General features: G+C 46.0%; 3 protein-coding genes across 5 annotated transcripts in view; 2 read left to right on the forward strand and 1 right to left on the reverse strand.

The window, feature by feature from the left end:
* Positions 1-147: 147 nt before the first annotated feature.
* On the forward strand, positions 148-6,443 carry MRTO4 (MRT4 homolog, ribosome maturation factor). The gene is made up of 8 exons (XM_075606029.1): positions 148-296; positions 613-671; positions 1,535-1,638; positions 2,631-2,712; positions 2,802-2,869; positions 4,422-4,573; positions 4,953-5,029; positions 5,639-6,443. Exons 1-8 carry the CDS (start codon positions 269-271, stop codon positions 5,798-5,800), a joined length of 732 nt encoding a protein of 243 aa, XP_075462144.1. The 5' UTR covers positions 148-268; the 3' UTR covers positions 5,801-6,443.
* A 250-nt stretch (positions 6,444-6,693) lies between these two features.
* Positions 6,694-16,246, reverse strand: AKR7A2 (aldo-keto reductase family 7 member A2). Its single transcript, XM_075606023.1, has 7 exons — positions 15,948-16,246; positions 12,395-12,582; positions 10,746-10,850; positions 9,830-9,926; positions 9,285-9,390; positions 8,995-9,124; positions 6,694-7,146 (listed from the first exon to the last, which is right to left on the reverse strand). Exons 1-7 carry the CDS (start codon positions 16,222-16,224, stop codon positions 6,985-6,987), a joined length of 1,065 nt encoding a protein of 354 aa, XP_075462138.1. The 5' UTR covers positions 16,225-16,246; the 3' UTR covers positions 6,694-6,984.
* SLC66A1 (solute carrier family 66 member 1) overlaps positions 15,929-19,124 on the forward strand; it is a 34,321-nt gene continuing 31,125 nt past the window's right edge. For 2 of the 3 annotated variants that reach the window (XM_075606027.1, XM_075606026.1), the window contains exon 1: positions 18,414-18,902. The gene's annotated coding sequence lies outside the window, so the exon portion shown is untranslated. Of the gene's footprint in view, positions 16,231-18,413; positions 18,903-19,124 lie in introns of those variants that run through there. The other variant, XM_075606025.1, reaches the window with a different exon arrangement.

Raw genomic sequence — 19,124 nt, forward strand, 5'->3', positions numbered from 1 at the left:
AGGAGTGCCTGCAAAATGCTGCTCCTTACCGTCTACAATCAGAAAATCTGGGACTGTCTCCCTAACCGGGTGCTTTCAGGTATCCATAAAACCGGGTGCTAACTTGCCGTGGCTCCGTTCAGGCAATGCGAGGAACGCCCGTGTATCCCAGGATGCATCGCGGCAGCGGGGTCCTAAATGGCATGCTTGCTGCTGGCACCACGTGAGTGAGAAGAGGGAGTCAGCAGCGTACAGACCACCGCACATACAGCACGGGAGAGCTGCAGCCATGCCCAAATCCAAGCGGGACAAGAAGGGTGAGAGCCGCCTGCACCCCGGGCCCTGAGTACAGGGGGAGTGCACCCGGGGCGCGTAGGGCAGGGACATGTCTCATGGGGGCTGATTGGCCTTCGTGTTTAAACTCCTCACGATGTGCGGCTAATGATCTCGACACCAAGACACATTATTTATTCGTGTAACTTGTTCACGTAGCTTTGTTTGCACAGTAATTGGAGTGACGGTGCCATATAGCTACATTCCAAGGGGATCAGAGAGACATTATTAATTATTACATGCCTGAGAGATGTAACAGCCACATTAATACACACCTAATGCTGTTCTCTTTTCTTCCAGTTTCATTAACCAAGACAGCAAAGAAAGGTCTGCAGGTGAAACAGAATCTCATAGAAGAGGTGAGAACATGGGGTGATTTTGTTATTCATTTAACTCCTGCACACCCTACATGGTGTTTCTGACCTTTATTTATATACCGCCAGTAATATACATAGCGCTTCACAGCCGTAATACATGTACCAATCATATAAATAACACATAACGGGGAGAAATGCTTCACACATAAAAGTAACATTGAGGAAAAGGAGTCCCTGCTCCAAAGAGCTTACAATCTAATTGGATTGGTAGGAAGAATGTACAGACAGTTGGAGGGCGTTCTGGTAAGTGCATCTGCAAGGAGCCAAGGTTTATGTATGAGGTGTAAATTATCAGCCATGCAGCTGCTCGTATGCTTCATTAAGCAGGTGGGTCTTAAAGGTGGATAGAGAAGGTGCTAGTTTGATATTGAGGGGAAGGGCATTCCAGGGGTGTGGGGCAGTCGTTGGGAGAGGGCTTTAGATACAAAAGGGGTAGAGAGAAGACATCCTTGAGCAGAACGCAAGTGTCGGGATGGTGCATAGCGAGAAATTAGGGCTGAGATGTAAGGAGGGGCAGAAAAGTGTAAAGCTTTAAAAGTGAGGAGGATAATTGAGTGCGAGATGCAGGATTTGATAGGAAGCCAGGAGAGGGATTTCAGCAGGGGAGACGCTGAGGCAGATTTAGGAAAGAGCAGAGTGATTCTGGCAGCAACATTTAGGATAGATTGTAGGGGAGACGGGGGTTAATCTCTGGGTTTGCCCCCCATGGCTGCGGGAGCTAGCAAGGCAGAGCAGTGTGTTGGTTGCTCATGCTTAAACTGGAATGTCAGACTGGTCTCAGTTCTGTCTGAACCATGACATTGTGAAGCCAGCTCCATGCTGACCTGTACACCTCGTTCTTCCAGTTGCGGAAATGTGTGGACACCTACAAGTACCTCTTTGTGTTGTCAATTGATAACATAAGGAACAACAAGCTGAAGGATGTGAGAAATGCTTGGAAGCACAGCAGGTATTCTTTACATTACTTAGTACTTAATAATAGTAATTTGCAAGACTATACCAACGGTGAATTGATTATTACGAAGAATCACTAACTGTGACATATTTACTTGAAGATAAAAACATACATTGTGTTCACTCACCCGGCAGATAACTGTAGGTGCTGTAGACACTGATTTTGCATTATTTATCTCACTCAGTGGCCAAAGATACAAGGTAACCAGGAGTTAAAGCGAACCCCAACATTAATTTAAAACTGCTGCTGTGCATTGTCACACTATACCTAAATATAGTTGTAAATATCACTGTCAACCTTGCACAAAATATGAACATTGTAATTTCTAGGCAGTGAAGCATATACTATGGAGCACCAATGTAGCCTCAAGTGCAGCACAATGTAGGTGGATAGTGACATGCAATAGAGCCCACACAAGTTGTCATGTCATGTACATGCTCAGTAGGTGCGGATATCTGCAGAACTAGATCGCAATCACTGAGATTTATGTCAGTGGCACAGTTATTGTCTGAAAGAGGCACGATTCAGATATACTTTATTAAAGATGGGATACCTTATGTTCCTTTTTATAAATGGGTAGACATTTATGGGGCTGTAATAAAGGGCAGTTGGATGGTCTCGAAGAAGATAATGGGCACATATAAAACAAAGACAAGGACCATTAGTTTTTTGTTTAATGTAGACACAATAAGTTATGGTGAGTGAAAAAAGTGACACAAACCCTCCTCGGTACACTGTACAGTAAATAAAAAGTACCACTAGTGAGCACATTCACATGTCCACAAACTTGTTTTTACCCATTGTCACTCTGCCTACAGTGCTAACACACCAGCCAGGGATTCTGGGTAATGATATGCAAACGAGCACACAGTGTGTCCAAATACTGGACATCTCATTGTAAATGGAGCTACGGAGACCCATTTAGCACTGGAAGTGTAATTAAGAGATCATCGTCATATAACTTCCTTTTATCTTTTGCCTTTCAGGATATTTTTTGGCAAGAATAAAGTGATGACGGTGGCTTTAGGGAAAGGCCCATGCGATGAATACAAGGATAACTTGCACAAGGTGAGGCTCGGTGTGCATGTCCTCTTCCAGCGGAGAGACCGCGAACTTTCCTTCGCCATAACATTTCTGTCTGTTTTATCTCCCTGCAGATGAGCAAGTGTCTGAGGGGAGAGGTCGGACTCCTGTTCACCAATCGCCCAAAGGAAGAAGTGAACGAGTAAGACCATGGAACATAGTTCTGTCTCGCGTAGCCTACACCACCCAGATTCCCCCCCTAGGAACGTGTTCAGATTGGGCAGGGGAAGAAGGAAGCAAATGCAGTCCTGTTTAAAAATGGATTTATTGTTATTTCACCTCGCTTTGCATTTAGAAATGTAACTAATGTATGAAAAGTGTTTCATGCGTCTTCGTTATCAACACTCTATGAAAACCGTGAATGGTGGGTACAGTGGAACCCAGCAGGCAGGGTTCAGGGTGTTGATCCACAATACATTCTTGTTAAGGGCCCAGAAACTGCCTAATACAACCTCAAGCAAAAGCTCACTCTGAAATATTAATGCTATTGCTGGAGAAAAATAACTACATATCCTAGACCTCCCTCCCACAGTCTGCTAACCCCTAATTATAGACTCGTGATCGTGTCCTTTCTGTTACGTTCAGTCTGCACCACCTGCCCTTATTGTAATGACATATTAAACACATTTATGTAGTACAGATTGCTTTAACTAGTCAACTATTAAATATGAGTGCCTAATGTATCTTGCAACTCAGCCAGATACTTCATGGAAGAAGGTGCTCTATCCAATGGATAAATAAATAAGAATTTTTTTTTTTATTATTGGATTCACGATGGTGACAGTATTTGGACTGTACTGTGAGATACTATCACCCTTGCGAATCACTTGCTCACCGATCGGTCACTCTAACCAGAGCTTGTCTTCCACGTTCTTATTACTGTGATTTGTGTTCTTCGGCTGCTCTCCTTTACACTACATGCGTCGCTAAAACAGGACGACGTCACAGCTGCCCATATGCCTTCAGATATAACGTATCAAAGAAACATGGCAAGAAGGGGGATCAGTGTCGGGGTGCTCTCTAATGCAGGGATGTGCCCCCCTGAATGCTCCCTTAACTGCTCGCGCCTCCCATACCTCTTTGGTCGGCGTCAAATGACATTGCAGTGTCATGTGACCCCAGCGTTGCCATGGTGATGTTGTGCCGTCACGTTGCCATAGCGACGCGTCACACCAGCCATCAGAATCACGGTAAGTAGAGTTGCAGAGGCCTCACGCGATCCCCCCCCCGGCATTTAATTTTATTGCCGTGGAGACGATTGCGGGGCCTCTGCAACCGCTGCTCGCCCCTGCTCTAATGGACCATCTTGAAGTTTATGCACTGTTATACATATCAACAACTGTAAAACTTTGTAACATCTCTGTGCCTCAACCCCGTCCAGGAAAGCTGATCCACAATATATCTGATATAAAGATATTGTGGATATGTGTTATCTATATTCTTAATAAAATGCCTACTAATGGCATTCTACCACCAACTAGTACCATTTTAATACAACTAGTACCATTTTAATATACTCTGGTAAAATGTTATATTTTTGTTTAATAGTGGTGAAATAGAAGTTTTTTTTTCATAGTTGGGCATCCAAAAATGGAAACTAGGACTATCTCCGTTTCTCTCTTTTGATTGTCATATTAAATACATTTTGTATCCAGCCCACAGATGGGTTACTTTATGGTGTCATGTTTTTGCAGATGGTTCGGTCAGTTTAAGGAAACAGATTACGCTCGGGCTGGGAACAAAGCCACATACAGTGTGATCCTCGATGCCGGGCCTCTTGAGCAGTTCCCACATTCAATGGAACCCCAGTTACGTCAACTGGGACTTCCCACTGCACTGAAGAAAGGCGAGTATCGGGGGGATTGTTGGGGTTCATTAAACCTGTTTCAGCTGCAAGATCCCTGTGGTTCCTTGCAAAATCCAGCAGAGAAGTGCAGATAATTCACATGTATTCCGTCTGAATAATATTTCTGAGTATGAACACGCCGTTTTAATCGTTAGACCTACAGTAATTATGTATTTGTGCTCAACTGCCTGATCTTTGGGTCTCGTGGCCTCATCCAAATAGCAGTAATGAGGGAGGCCTTTTGCAGCTTGTTAATGTGGATTTCGGGGCCGTATTTTTGAATAGACAATCCTCAAAGGTTAATGTCACAGCCCTGATTTCTAATGGGGAGTTATGTATTGAGAGTTAATACGTGAGCCCTTCTCTCCCCCCCCCCCAGGAGTCATCACGCTGCTCTCAGACTATGAAGTCTGTAAGGATGGGGCTGTGCTAACACCTGAACAGGCTCGGGTTTTGGTAAGTCATCATTAAGAGATTATTATTATTATTAGCAAGGGTTTGTTGCAAGCCAATTGGGCATACAGCACATAACTGCATGGAAGGGGTGAAAGCAGCGAGGCAAAGTGGACCGTAGATGGCTCTGCATAGGTGCATATCGGGATGTACTGAGGTGCATCACCTGATAACCAGGACTTGTTCAGCTTGCTAAACCCAAACGAAGAGAAGCTTGTGCAATACAATGAATGCATTCAATATGTTATTGGGTTTATCCAGCATCAGGATACAAGTCACATTTATATAGCATCTATGGGTAGGGGGAATGGAAGTACTGGCTATAGAAATACACCCAAAAGTCGAAGCAGGGTAGCTGTAGGTGAGCCCAATGCCAACTGCTTTATGCCATGGATGCCGTAATACTTAAGTTTGCAGTGAAGGGTTTAGGAAGCCATATAACAAACTGCCGCAGCAAAGCTTTTATGCATTGGTTTGCGTAAGCAATGTATACGTAAAAGCTAAAGATTTGGGGTGTACAGAAGATTGGGAATTGGTGTTTTTTGTTAATGTATCACGTTACTTCCTATGTAATCGTACAAGGTGCAGTTCTAAATGTCTCTCGGTTTGCAGAAAATGTTTGGATTTGAAATGGCAGAGTTCAAAGTCACCATTAAATCCCTGTGGATCTCGGAGACGGGCGAATTCCAGCAATTTGTGGACGAAAAAGATGAGAAGAGCAGTGAGGAGGAGATGGATGATGATGATGAGGAGGAGGAGAATAAGGTGGCATAAACAGTCACGGGTGCACAACAGAAGACATCCGGGAGTGAGATGGGAGCAGCGCTGAGCAGACAAAACAGACTCGGCCAACCCGAGTCTCAGCCCTGCGGCTGTTTCTGTAGACAGTGGGTGAATATTTACCTCCCTGTCTTGAGGGTTGTTTTATTAACCTTTCCTATGGCGTACAGGGACACAACAAGATGATACTGTGTTTTAACAGAACCCATTTTGTACCAAAGTATATTTATAATAACCCCACTGACCAACACCAGTCTTTATCTTGACCTCTGGCCCTTTGTGTTACAAGGTCATAGCAACTTTGTATAGAAAAGTAATTTGCTCCTCATGCGGCATTTTGCAGCCGCTTTAGAGCTGTGTGTAACGAGGTGTAATTACCGTGCTTAATACAGGGTGTAGTGTTGGTGTTTTAATCCATGCCAGCAGCATAGGTTACATACTGAGGGAGTGCTCATCATTACATGATCTCTGTACATGTAAGTTCCTCATTTACTCATAATTGATGATTATGTAGAAGGAAAGTGGTATATTTTATGCCAGGCTGGTAAACTGCAAAAAAAACTTTTTTTGTTTAACTTTTCCATATTTGTTTTTAAAATGCAATAAAATCATGTGGATGCATGCAATTGAACACGAAGTGGATGACTGTTTGAGTTTTGGGTGTCAATGTGCATTTTACAATTGGGATACATAGAAAAGAATTTCCACTTGGGTACCACACTCTCTCTTCTCCTCCCCCTCCCCCCTTGAATGAGGGTTGTGGCAGGCTACCAGAAAACTAGTGTTTTAATACATCACCTTCCACATCTCCGTACCTGCTCTGTTCACAAAAGGGATTGTCTTTTTTTTTTTTTTTGCTTTGCATTAAATATCAGCAAACAAGATAATGATTTATCAATGGTTTATTCTGAAACTAGATTCCCAGCATTTAACATGTACTGAACCTTACAACCGCCCGACGTGGCCTGCAACGCATGGGTTTAGGAAGGCCTTGTCCTACTCCACTCCAGCAAGACACACTCGCTGTTCCGTGTCCGTCATCCAACCAAGGCCGGCTCTGGACAGAATCACGGGCTGCTTTCATTTTGCTGACCCGTAATAATCTCTTAATCACGGTGTGGAATTAGCACACCCCGCGGTGACTCCGGTGTGATCGGCATTCCGTTCTCAGACCGGTGCTAGCGGAAGTAGTTGGGACAGTCGTGAGCCACCAGGTCCCATGCCTCATTAAAAGCCGTCAGCACGGGAGGGAGCAGCGGCCCCTGCTCAGCCCCAGCCAGATTCTGTAGGAGCTGCTCCATGCTGGACATGCCCAGGATCACGGCGTCTCCACGGCTGCCCTGCCATGGCAAGAGGGATATTGTGATTATACAGTGCGGTACGGGTGGGACACGTTCACCTCCCAGCACCGCTGAGCTACATGTTAAAAAAAAAACAAATCATTGTCTGCTCTGTGTGGGGTTTCTACGTAGGGGCAGAGGGATTTCTTTTTGTAATCCCCGCATGATGAAAGTGGGGAAGTCGGCACAAATCCCCTCTGAGCTCTAGGACTCGGACACTGATGGCTGGTGCCCACCTCGTCCGCACTTTTTCCTATCTTGGTGTAAGACCTCATACTGTATTTGGGCCTTTGCTTTATTTCATACTTGGGATAGCCTCGTCCCGTCCTCTGTTAGGAAACGACACCGCCTTTTTCATGCATTTGTACTTTCTCACCATTCCTCTTTGCATGGGGAGGAAGATGAATTCTGTTTCATAGGACTGACTTATACATCACTCCATAGGAAAAGGAAGGAGGTTGTATTGTGACTGGAAGCCTACACCCGCTGAACCACCCCTACCCCCCCGTTACAGGGCTTTTCCACTGGTGACCTGTGGGCAAAGCATTGCCCTTGGCCTCTCTGCTTCTGCTAACTAGTTACTTAAACAGCCACCTGCAATTTATTTTACACAAACTCACTTATTAGTTTAAGCTTTTTATTTTTTTTTTAAATCAGTTCTGTACAATGAGAGAATACTTGCAGCATTTTTTTTTTAAACTGAATGAATTTTTTAATGTATTATAATGTAACAAGCCTTTTGTTTCTATAGCAACCATTTACAAAGTCACACTGCCTGCATAATACTCCTCTGCAGTCATTTAGTGAACCCCGAGCTGAATCTTTGCCGATCGAACGGCAGCTGGGCTAATTACTTATTGTGTGGGTTGTATTGATGCACATATTAAAGGGAATAATTTAACGAGCAGCTTGGACGGCTGCTTTAAGATAATGTAAATGCACATGGTACAGATGTTATAAATGCTTGCATAATGTTTCTAAAACTACATTACAAGAAGCTGGTGGCCATTTCTACTCCAAAATGTTTTCTGGCCTGGCCCCTTTGGTGAATCCACAGAAGAGCTCTGACGTACGGAGAGGCCACTATGACAAGGCTAATTGGGTTTGTGGTACAAAATGACGGCGTACATTCCGGCATTGCTTCTACATGCGAGACTCGGGACATGGAAGAACCAACATCTACATACATTTCGACAAAAGCTTCTGTACGACCCGCTCGGGCCGGCACTGTTAATTATTGGGTTACATAAAGAATCTTCAGAGCTAAGGCTGTGAGAGGAGAGGAGGTATCCAGCTAGGAAAATGAACATGAGAGACACCCTCCATCACCTCCGGTGTCCCCGCTGGGTAAAGCAGGCAATGGGAGGTACAGAAGAAAAACAACTAACAGCTACCAGACCGTTATGGTGAAAAAGTGGTGGATTTGAGAGGAGACAGTGAGTGAAAAACAACTATACAACCTTCCTTCTGAGTATAGTCAGAGCTCACACAGTAGATTGCGCGCAGACGGCTTACGGAAGCTGTTCATATACAGGCTGTCCTCGTTTATCCAACGGAATGTGTCCCACAAACCGCAGTCTTAACGGACCGTCGGATTGCGGGTCCATGCTAATCGGTGACCGTCGGATAATGCGTCCGGTGGACTGCATTATGCGGCGTCGGTAAGCGAGGAGCACCTGTACTCTGCTTGTATGAGTGCATTGTATTCTGTATACCGGTAACCAATTCTCATGACATTATTGGAGGGCTCCTGGTTTCCTTTGGGACAGTTGCCTTCTTATCCCCATTGGCAATGTTTTGACACTTAATGACACGGATACGATAAGGACAACAGGTGAACTAGTATACCTGCAGCTGAGAGTGATGGTACATCCAGCGGAGAGCAGCTGATGTCAGGCTGGGTTTCTCAGCGCCATACGCCTCCTCCAGCGCCTGCTGCACCAGATCAATAGCCTGAAAGTGATGCTGCTTCCAGTATCTGCATGAGGAGGCAACACAGTAATCCAGTCAGATCACCCCTTGCAGGCACATCAACACCAAGCCCTATCCATTGGCAAACAGCAAGCCCTGCCCTGCATCCATAACCAAGTCACCCCTTCCCAGGCCAGGCAAACCTGAGATGTGCAGCTAAAACGCACCTGTTCCTGTAGGTTTCAGCCCAGTTGTTCCCAAAGAATCTGCTGGGAGCTTGTTCCTTATCCTTCTCCTTATCTTCATATTTGTATTTTCCAGTGAGAAGGCCCCCTGTACGTAAGAGAATCAGGTACATATATACTCGGGCACATATATATATATTAACGCACATTATGTCGTTCTGTCATTTGCCACTTCATTTAAATGAGAATCAGAAGAGGCTTTTGAAGACACACATGATAATCTATGTGATGTAAAATAATATTAGTGGTCTCCGTCGAATATCGCATCTTGGAATCTTGAATTTGGGGACAACCTGTTAAACACAGTTTTTGCCATAAGCATTACAGTTTTTACTTGAAAACATTGGTTGTCGGCCACAAAATTTATCCGTCTAATGTCCCCGTATTTGGGAAAATAGAACCCCCCCCCCCTCCTTGAGCCCACCCAGAAGTGCTAGGATCTTTATATTGGGGTGATAGGAGTTATAGAAGGGCAGTAGGAAAACCCTGCGCAGAGCATCTGACAAGCTACTTGATTTCTCTCTTACCGGCCAGGGGGTTGTAGGCATAAAACCTTATTCCCAGCTGTCTCAGGCAGGGCAGCAGTTCTGTCTCCACTTGTCGCGTGGTTGCATTGTACATGCCCTGGGAAGAGGGGGAGAAAACAAAAATCATAAAGGGTTCAAAAACACCCAGGCCAGTTTATTGCATGATCCTTGACCTTGGTAGCGTTAAACTCACATACATCAGCACAATATGTGGGAATTGGTGGAGATACAAGGAGCAGCTACTGAATACGCATATGCTGGATGTCACAGAGCTCTGATAAGAGGTATCGGAGATCAACCCGGTGTGAAGGTGGGAAGCAGGGGGTCCCAGCATTAATTGCAGCTCAGAGATCCTCTCCCATGGTACCACTATATGCGCTGCCGAAATTCCGGGGTTCTTAAACCTCCCGTGGCATGCGGGCTGATAGGAAGTCGCAATGGATTTTGTTTCCCGCATCAGGGAATGGTACTGGGGGACCAAGTATCTTGGGAAGCAGGGGATCTCCGTGGCGGACCCGCTTTATTTTCAGCTACGGAGACCCCCTGCTTCCCTTGATACTTGGCCCCCAGTACCATACCCTGATGGAAAAACAGAATCCATTGCGGTTTCCTATGTAATACCCTAAGAACCCGTCGTTTCGGCAGCGCATATACAGGTATCACGAGAAGCAGGGGGCCTTGGAGCTGAAATGAATGCGGTTCAGCACGGGGGACCCCGTTTCCCACCTATGCTAAAAAAAAAAGGGGGGGGGGGCATTCACCTATCTTAACACATTTGCTGCCAGAGGGGCCAGTAATGCTTTGCAGTGGTAGCAGAGGGGTTAAACTCTTGGATTCTCCCATGAGCACTGTGAATCCAAACATCCCACAAAATGGCCGCCGCAGCCAGTTCCTTTGGCATGTGGAGAGCCGTTACCTGGTACACAGTGGGCAGCACCCAGTTCCTGTGTTTGCAGATGCAGTAAACCTCCATCACCTCCCAGGCCGCGTAGTTTGACAGGCCCAGCTCCTTAAACTTGCCCTGAAAAAAGCCAGTGAACGTGTGACTTGGCAGTTTAAAATACATGGCATGTTACATACTGAACCAAAGCATGCTAGTAATATTCTATAAACCCAATATTTAGGGTCCAGTAGCAGCCACATCAATATGGCACTGAAAATTGGATATATTTCCAATCTTACAATAAAAAATTACTTAGGCTAAGGCCCCGCTCCCAGAGTCAGCGCACCCGCACTGCTGACAGGCGGTGCGCTGAGATACACAGACCGCGATATGCGGTCTGTAGGGAGCGGGAGCCGGAGCGGGAGGTGGGCGGTTTGACAGGGAGGGGGGGCGTGGCTTGAGCGGAGGGACCCGCTACTCTCCCCCTCCCCCTCCCTCCACGGACTCGGGCTGGAGCTGGAAAGTAAGTTTAAACACACACACGCAGGCACTCATTCACACACACACACACACACACACACACACACACACACACACACGCAGGCACTCACGCACTCGGGCACACACATACACACACAGACAGGCACGCACGCACTCAGACACACACACAGACAGGCACGCACTCAGACACACACACAGACAGGCACACACACAGAGAAAGGCACTCACCTGCTTTCACTCCACACTCCTCCCCGCTCCCCGAAGCCTCTCCTCCTCCCGAAGCCTCCCCTCCCCATTGGCTCACAGCCACACACGTCACGCGTCGAAGCTAGGAAACACCATTCTGTGGTGTCTCCAGCGGCTGACGCGCGACAGCGTGTAGTCAGCTGTGCAGCCAGGGGGGACCGGGACCGGCTCGCGAGGATTCCCCTGCTGGTGGGGAACTCGCTACATTGCCGCCCGCGCCAACGAGCGCAGCGGGACCGAGGCCTTATAGTTTGTCAGGGCTAGCCAGCTCCAGTCCTCAAGGGCCACCAACAGGTTAGGTTTTATGGATATCCCTGCTTCAGCACAGTTGGCTCAATCAGTGGCTCAGTCGAAGACAGTCAAGTCTTCGACTGAGCCACTGATTGTCAACTGTGCTGAAGCAGGGATATCCCGAATACCTGGCCTGTTGGTGGCCCTTGAGGACTGGAGTTGGCTAGCCCTGGTTTAAGCATTTGGAGCACTGATACCTTATGGAATTTGCTTGCTTTATCCAGGCCAGTTTCCAAACATAATACACGTGCAATTACTCAGGCACACATTGAAGCAGCGATAGCCTTGTCAGTGCTACCTACAGGAATATGCAAAGCAGAGTCTGAGACACACTACACAACAGAGAATAATCGAGACACAAGAGCCGGGTCATCTTTTCAGTGCCAATGGTGTCTGCCAAGCAGGGTCCGAGAGATTACAAAGACAGAGAATGAAGCAGAGCCAGGTTAGCATTACACAGAGGCCGAGAATGAAGCTATTTGAGTGGCAGGTCTGCAAAGCAGGTGCTTCAAGCACATTACCCAAAGGCAGAACGTTAAGAAGACAATGTAGGGTCAGGCCCCTGACTGACACAGGAGAGGTTAGAGGAATGAACTCCTTCTGGGAGGTACCACAGAAGAGGTAGGTAGTGCACAGTGTCTAACCTCCTTATACAGCTCCTGGCAGGCAGCGAGAGTCTCTTCAACAGGGGTCTGGTGGTCGGGTGCGTGCAGGTAGAACAGGTGAACGCTGGAGGTCTTCATGCGTTTCAAAGATGTCTCCAGCTGCAGACGCACACTCTCTGCTCTCAGGGTCATCCCCTCCCAGGGGTTTGCTTTAGTGGCCAATTTTACTGCCGAAAGAATGAGGGACTCAGCAGGGGGCTTCCAGCACCCGCAACCATTGACTAACACCAACCCTTTTATCTCCTTCACTGCCACAGGGGCCTGCAACACAATGATTTGCCACCTACCTTTATTCATTGGAGCAGCAATAAAGCAAAAGAACTCACAAATCTAACACTTTCCCTGACAGGAACTCAGTTTCAGCAGCTTTCTTTTAGAGATCATGTCATACAGTGAATATGAAATGATTAGACTGGAATTGGATTCATTTTTTTTCCCCTTTTTAAATCTGTTTCCCCCCCCCCTATTTAAATCTGGGTTATTCGTTATAGTCTAGATATAAATTAACTGGAGACTGTAATGGTTTGAGCATCTTTTTCCCTAGAAACATCACTGTATAGTGCTTTAGGAGTAATTGCTACAGGACAGGCATACATACCCTAGTACAGCAGTACAGGGCTATAAGATTGCAGAGCTGTCACTGCCATAAACCAGGCCTGCACAACTCCAGTCCTTGAGGTACCGCAAACAGGCCAGGTTTCCAGGATATCCCTACGTCAGCACAGCTGGCTCAGTTTGACTGAGCCACTAATTGAGCCAGCTGTGCTGAAGTAGGGATATCTTGAAAATCTGGCCTGTTTGCGACCCTTGAGGACTGGAGTTGTGCAGGCCTGCCATAAACAGTTACAATTTGTAGACCAAAAACTGTTAGTTTAATGAATTAATAGTGTCTCCAGTGAGTGAGATTTAATTCAAGCCTATCAGTGCAGTAATGCTGGAAGGCAGACTGACAAATAAGTGAGTGACATTATCTTCAGGTGATGAGCCATAGCAGGCCTGAGTGTCACATTCTGCTCCCGAATGGCTTGGCTGCTCCTGGAGGCTTCTTGGCTAAGCCATGGAGGCTCTTGCACTTGAGCTCATTAAGGTTGGCAAAAAGCACAAAATCAGTGTGACTGCAATACATATGTATGGAATGGCCCAATTCAAAGCAGGTGTGACAGCACAATGTCCCATCCTTGCCTTCTTAGGACGGATTGCATTCGCTTTCAATGGAGTCTCTGCTTTACTGGTCTCATCTCACTGATCCCCCCTGGATAGGAGATGCACAGAGGGAGGAATGAGAAGAGTGGTGATGACAGAAAACAGTGGACAGTTGACACCTATCAGTACAAAACAAATGCTGCATTACAGTGGGTATAATGCCTTCTTCCCTTCAAACCATCTATGTGGTAACAAATTAGTTCATTTCACGAGTGGGGGCTGAAAGATTGTGTGTCCTTTTTGGAAGTTTACTAGAGTTGGCTGGGGCGTGGGGAAGCTATGTAAACAACCCTATAAAGTATGCATGAGTTGTAAGTTTTAGGGCAGACAAGTGTAAAACCAAACCTGGAAAAAATACTGCAGATCTACTGAAGCATTTTGGAATGGAAAAAAAAGCAAGCAATACAGAGCAGTTGTAATGCTCAGTAAGGCACGACTTCAAAACTGGGCAACCTAAGGTTGGTATGTGTTTGCAGAGCAGACATCCCTCTTAATCCCATGTGGAGTTTGTACCTATGGCATGCAGGGCTGTTAAAAGAAGTATGAGTGAATGAGAAGGAACGGACTTCAGCCCTGACACAGGCAGCCACATGATGAGAGAGCAAAGTACATGGAATTCTTACAAACAAGACCAAAATAGGCGCTGAGATAATTACGCAACTGTAATATCAGGGCTGGGACCAAGGAGGGTAAAGGTTAAAACACTAAACAGAGGTCTCCTATTTGCTTGTTGCACTTATTGTATTATAATTTCTTGTACCGTATTGTCTCTTTTGTAAAGCACACAGAACAGCTGTAGGAGCTATATAAATAAAGATATACATACATACTGAGAATCAGTGTCAGGCTTCTCCTGTGTATGTATGTTTTTATTAACTTATGTACTCAGAGCTATACAGACATAGGGGAAAAATTGTATACTATGGGAAAAAAAACAAAAATGCAATCACTGAACGTGTCTGTCCTGAAGAGTTTACCGTATAGATGATATTTAGGGAGATTAACTGAGACATTGGGGGTTTAATCTACAGTTTCTGTATATGGACATGCAAACGATTACACATAGTGTCACTTCTTACCCTAAATATTCCTTTTTAGCAGGGGAATCCTTAAACGTTCTGCCTGCTGCTTATACAAATCCAGGATTTGTAAAAGCAGTACAAAAAACTATGAGATAGGTAGCAAAGATAAGGAATGCCAAATCCACAAACTTTCACAGCTATTGGAGAAGGGGAAAAATGAAGGGTAATTAGAACACTGCAAAACTATGGATGGGATAACTAACAAAAAAGCCGAGGATATATATACAAACTGTAAATATGAGGGGGGGGGGGGGGAGAAGATAAGGCAAAAAAGAGAATGTAGGAATAAAGCAAAAGGAAAAACAAGAGGGCAACGCTTTGCGGAAACCCTCTTCAATAGGCTCATTACCACAGATCCCTAGTGGATCATGGTACTTCCTTTTTTAATGTCCTTTAAAGAAGTAAAGGTTGCTACAAAAGCCCTCAGTGCCTTCCCCAATCAATAGATGCAATTTGCATCAACGTATGGCACCTACTTTGCCTTATCCTCTTCCCCCCTGATTACAGTTAGTATATAACCTTTGCTTTTTTTTTTGTAACTCTTCCCATGAGTGGTTTTGCTATATTCTAATAATTATCCTCTGCTTTTGCCCTTCTCTGATAGCTGTGATATTTTATGGATTAGCATTCCTTATCTTTGCTCTCTGTCTCTTAGTTTTTTTTGTACTTATCTTGTTGCGCCTCTATTTCTACCTGTGCGAGATTTAGTTTGGGATATTTTTATATTGCATTTTGGATTAAAATGTAAATTTTGGTGCATACACACTTGTTATTTTTCATTAGTGACCTTGATCGGTTTGTGTATACCGAAACTCGCTGTGTTTTGAGTGCGGAGGATTTATTTAGCTTATTTGTGATTGTCTTTAGGAATTGAGGATTCCTTTTTGCACCTATCTTTCGTTTAAGTATTTTGCTGTACAATCTGTACTTCCATAGTGTATGTGTTTTATTATTAATCCTTTATAAAAGTATTGTGATAATAGAACAAATGCCTGAACACAGCATTAAATAACAGGTGTCACAGCTCTCTGTGGCAGAACAGTCATGGGAGGTGAACACATGTTGAACTGAAGTCACGCTGTCACTCAGTCAGCACCTGCCTGCGTATCAAACCTCGATCTAGCCCTTAGTCACGCCCATTAGAGGAAGAGGACCGTTGCTGATTGGTGGTTATAGTGCCATGGGCTGACGCTCCAACCCAGAGAGAGGCGTGAAACGCAACACCCCGGAAGTCCCCTCCCCCTCACCTTCGGGGCCGAGGCCCATGCCCCCCAGCAGGATCTCCGTCTCGCCGCCACCGTACATGAACGCGGAGTCCAGCTCCTCGTGCCCGCGCCTCGAGAACTCGCGCACCACTTCCCTGCTGGCGCGCGCGTCCATCCGCCGCCCGAACTCCATGGTGCCCAGGACAGTGCGTGGGAGCCCCGGTCCCGGCGCGGGGGGAGGAGGTGGACGTGACATGGCGAGACCTCGGAGAGATACGGACAGCGGCAGCAGCGGGGCTGTGCGGGAGATCTTCAACATAACGGGGTGCGCATGCGCGATGGCTGCGTCACGTGATCATCCGGGCACAGAGCCAGAGCACAAAGTATTATCAGCATAATGTAGAATAGCTAGCAGTATATAGTATGTGTGCTATTACCTATGTGTGCTATTACCTATACTGTATGTGCTTTTATAGTATGAAATATATCCACATACTAGTAATAATTATATGTGCTATTATAGTATGAGGTATATCCACATACTAATAATTATGTGTGCTATTATAGTATGAGGTATATCCACATAGCACATATAATTATTAGTACCAGCACTCTCTGTCTCACAGCTACAGATATAAGCGAATACCAGTGTAGGGCAAATGAATAATTTAATGACACTAATAATAAACCTCTTCCTGGTGCCTTGTCAAGAACTTAACAAGGCACCAGGAAGAGGTTTATTATTAGTGTCATTAAATTATTCATTTGCCCTACACTGGTATTCGCTTATATCTGTAGCTGTGAGACAGAGAGTGCTGGTACTATCTTTTGGTTTGTTAGTACTTCTGAAGGGAATTAGGGTCCCTTCCTGTTCCGTGCACCCTGCAACCTTGCTGAGTCATTGTGTCAGAGTGCTGTCTATCACCCCCCCCCCCTTTCTACCATATAATTATTAGTATGTGGATATACCTCATAATATAATAGCACATATAATTATTAGTATGTGTATATATATCCATACTATAATAGCAAATATAATTATTAGTATTATAGTATGAGATATATCCACATACTAATAATTATATGTGCTATTATAGTATGAGATAATTATTAGTATGTGTGTATATATATATATATATATATATATATATATATATATATATATATATAGTACTATAATAGCACATATAATTATTAGTATGTGGATACACCTCATACTATAATACTAATAATTATATGTGCTATTATAGTATGATATGTGTATATATATATATATATATATACACACACATACTAATAAATATATGTGCTATTATTGCTATAACCAAATGGAACGGCAAATTTTAAAATCATATCTGGGAGGCTGGCGCATGCGCGGCAGGTTGGAGATGGAAGTGTAACTGCACAGCTCCTCCAACCGCCGGCAAATAATAGCGAATAAACAACATTAAAACCAAACCTGGACATTCTAAAACTAGCGCCAGAAACATCTAACACACCCCAGATCATTATCGGAAACCGGAGGAGGGATGGCAGCGACTAGGCAAAAAACCCGGCACAAATCCGATGTGAGGGCCTACTTCACCGGCCAGGGCAAGACCAGAGCAGCCGAAATGTCAGCAATGTCGGACTCAGACTCGGCACAAGATATGGACGGAGCCGCGGCTGCGGCGGGCCAGTCCCGCATAATAAAAAAAGAGATCTCCCGCTTACTTGTGGACCTGAAAACATTTTTTAGGGGAGAAGTAGAGGGGCTACGAAAAGACATTCTCCAAATTGGTACAAGAACGCAGGAACTGGAGGAACAGATGGAGGATAGCTCCAAGCGGCACCAGGAGACGCACTTGCGGGTCCAGGCCCTGGAGGACAGAATAACAGACATGGAGTCCCGCCAAGAGGATAGTGAAAATAGGGACAGGAGGAATAATCTGAGGGTCCGGGGCATCCCAGAGGAAATTCTGTTGACCCGATGGATGGCATCTATTCTCCCAGGCAAGTCAGAGTCTGACCTGAGGATGGATAGGTGCCATAGGGCGCTACGATCACGTCCGCTGCCAACGAACCCCCCTAGAGACGTTATTCTGAGGCTTCATTACTTTTCAATAAAGGAGGAGGTGAGCAGGATCGCCCGGGCCACCCCACACCACATTTGAAGGCATTACACTCACAGTGTGCCAAGATATATCCCCCCTCACATTGGCAAGGAGGAGAGCGGTGGGCCACATAACTAAAGAACTCAGGGATCGGGAGATCCGATACCGGTGGGCATTCCCATTTGTCCTAGTAGCCATAAAAAATGGCCGGCCACATGTACTAAAGCACCCGTCGGAGGGGGTGAGCTTCTTGAAGAAGCTGGGGGTCAGAGGGACCTCAGACTCCTCTTCTCGGGGAGCCCAAGAGGAGCAACCAAAGGAGGTACCACCGAGACGTTCGGGATCCTCCTCCCCAAAAGAAAAAAGACAAGAGAAGGCAGGGGGGCAGGGGGGGGGGGGGGGTGGCAAAAGCCCCTGAACGTTCAAAGTTGCTAAAGTTAAGAAAGTTCTGAAAGTTTTAAGGCGCTGTAGTTTTCCCAGTTTATCCCCCTGAAACCGTCACTCAGTGTGGGCAGCATTGGAGGACAATAGAGCAAGACAAGGAGGCTCAGGAGATTGAAACTAGCCCAAAGGTCTTTTGCCACGTTTTTGCTTTGTCACCAAAAGGGCTACCCCAGGCTTACCTGCAGCAGAAGGAGCCGAAGCGCGGGGACTCCAATGGCGGCCAAGTTCTCGGTGGGAACAAATGCTCCGGGAGAGGGACCCGCCCTGGGACCCGCCTGTGGATACACCTTCCCGCGAGGAGCTGCCTCTAAGTGCGACTGCCTCGCCCAGTCTGACGACATCACTGATCTGGATCTCGCGAGAGTGGGAGCTCGTTCGGGCAGACCGGAAATAGCGGAAGTGAGGTGGAAAGGCCGGATGTCTCGTGGACCCGGAAGTGAATTAGTCCTCCCTGGCAGGGGTACGTGAATTCCGCCGCTGGGGAGAGACACGGGTTGGGGCAGCGGTCGGAAGTGGTCGGAGCACAGGACACATGGAGAGCGGTAGATATCGACATAAGAGGAGAATGGCATTGGGGAAGAGAGCAGAGGAAAGCCGGCCGATAGAGGGATATAGACGGAGCAAATATGCTAGCGCCCATACAAAGGGGAGGGGGTCCTGGCTAAGGGACTCATAGATCTAA

The sequence above is a fragment of the Ascaphus truei genome, chromosome 6, assembly GCF_040206685.1.
Source record: "Ascaphus truei isolate aAscTru1 chromosome 6, aAscTru1.hap1, whole genome shotgun sequence".
Lineage (NCBI taxonomy): Eukaryota > Metazoa > Chordata > Amphibia > Anura > Ascaphidae > Ascaphus > Ascaphus truei.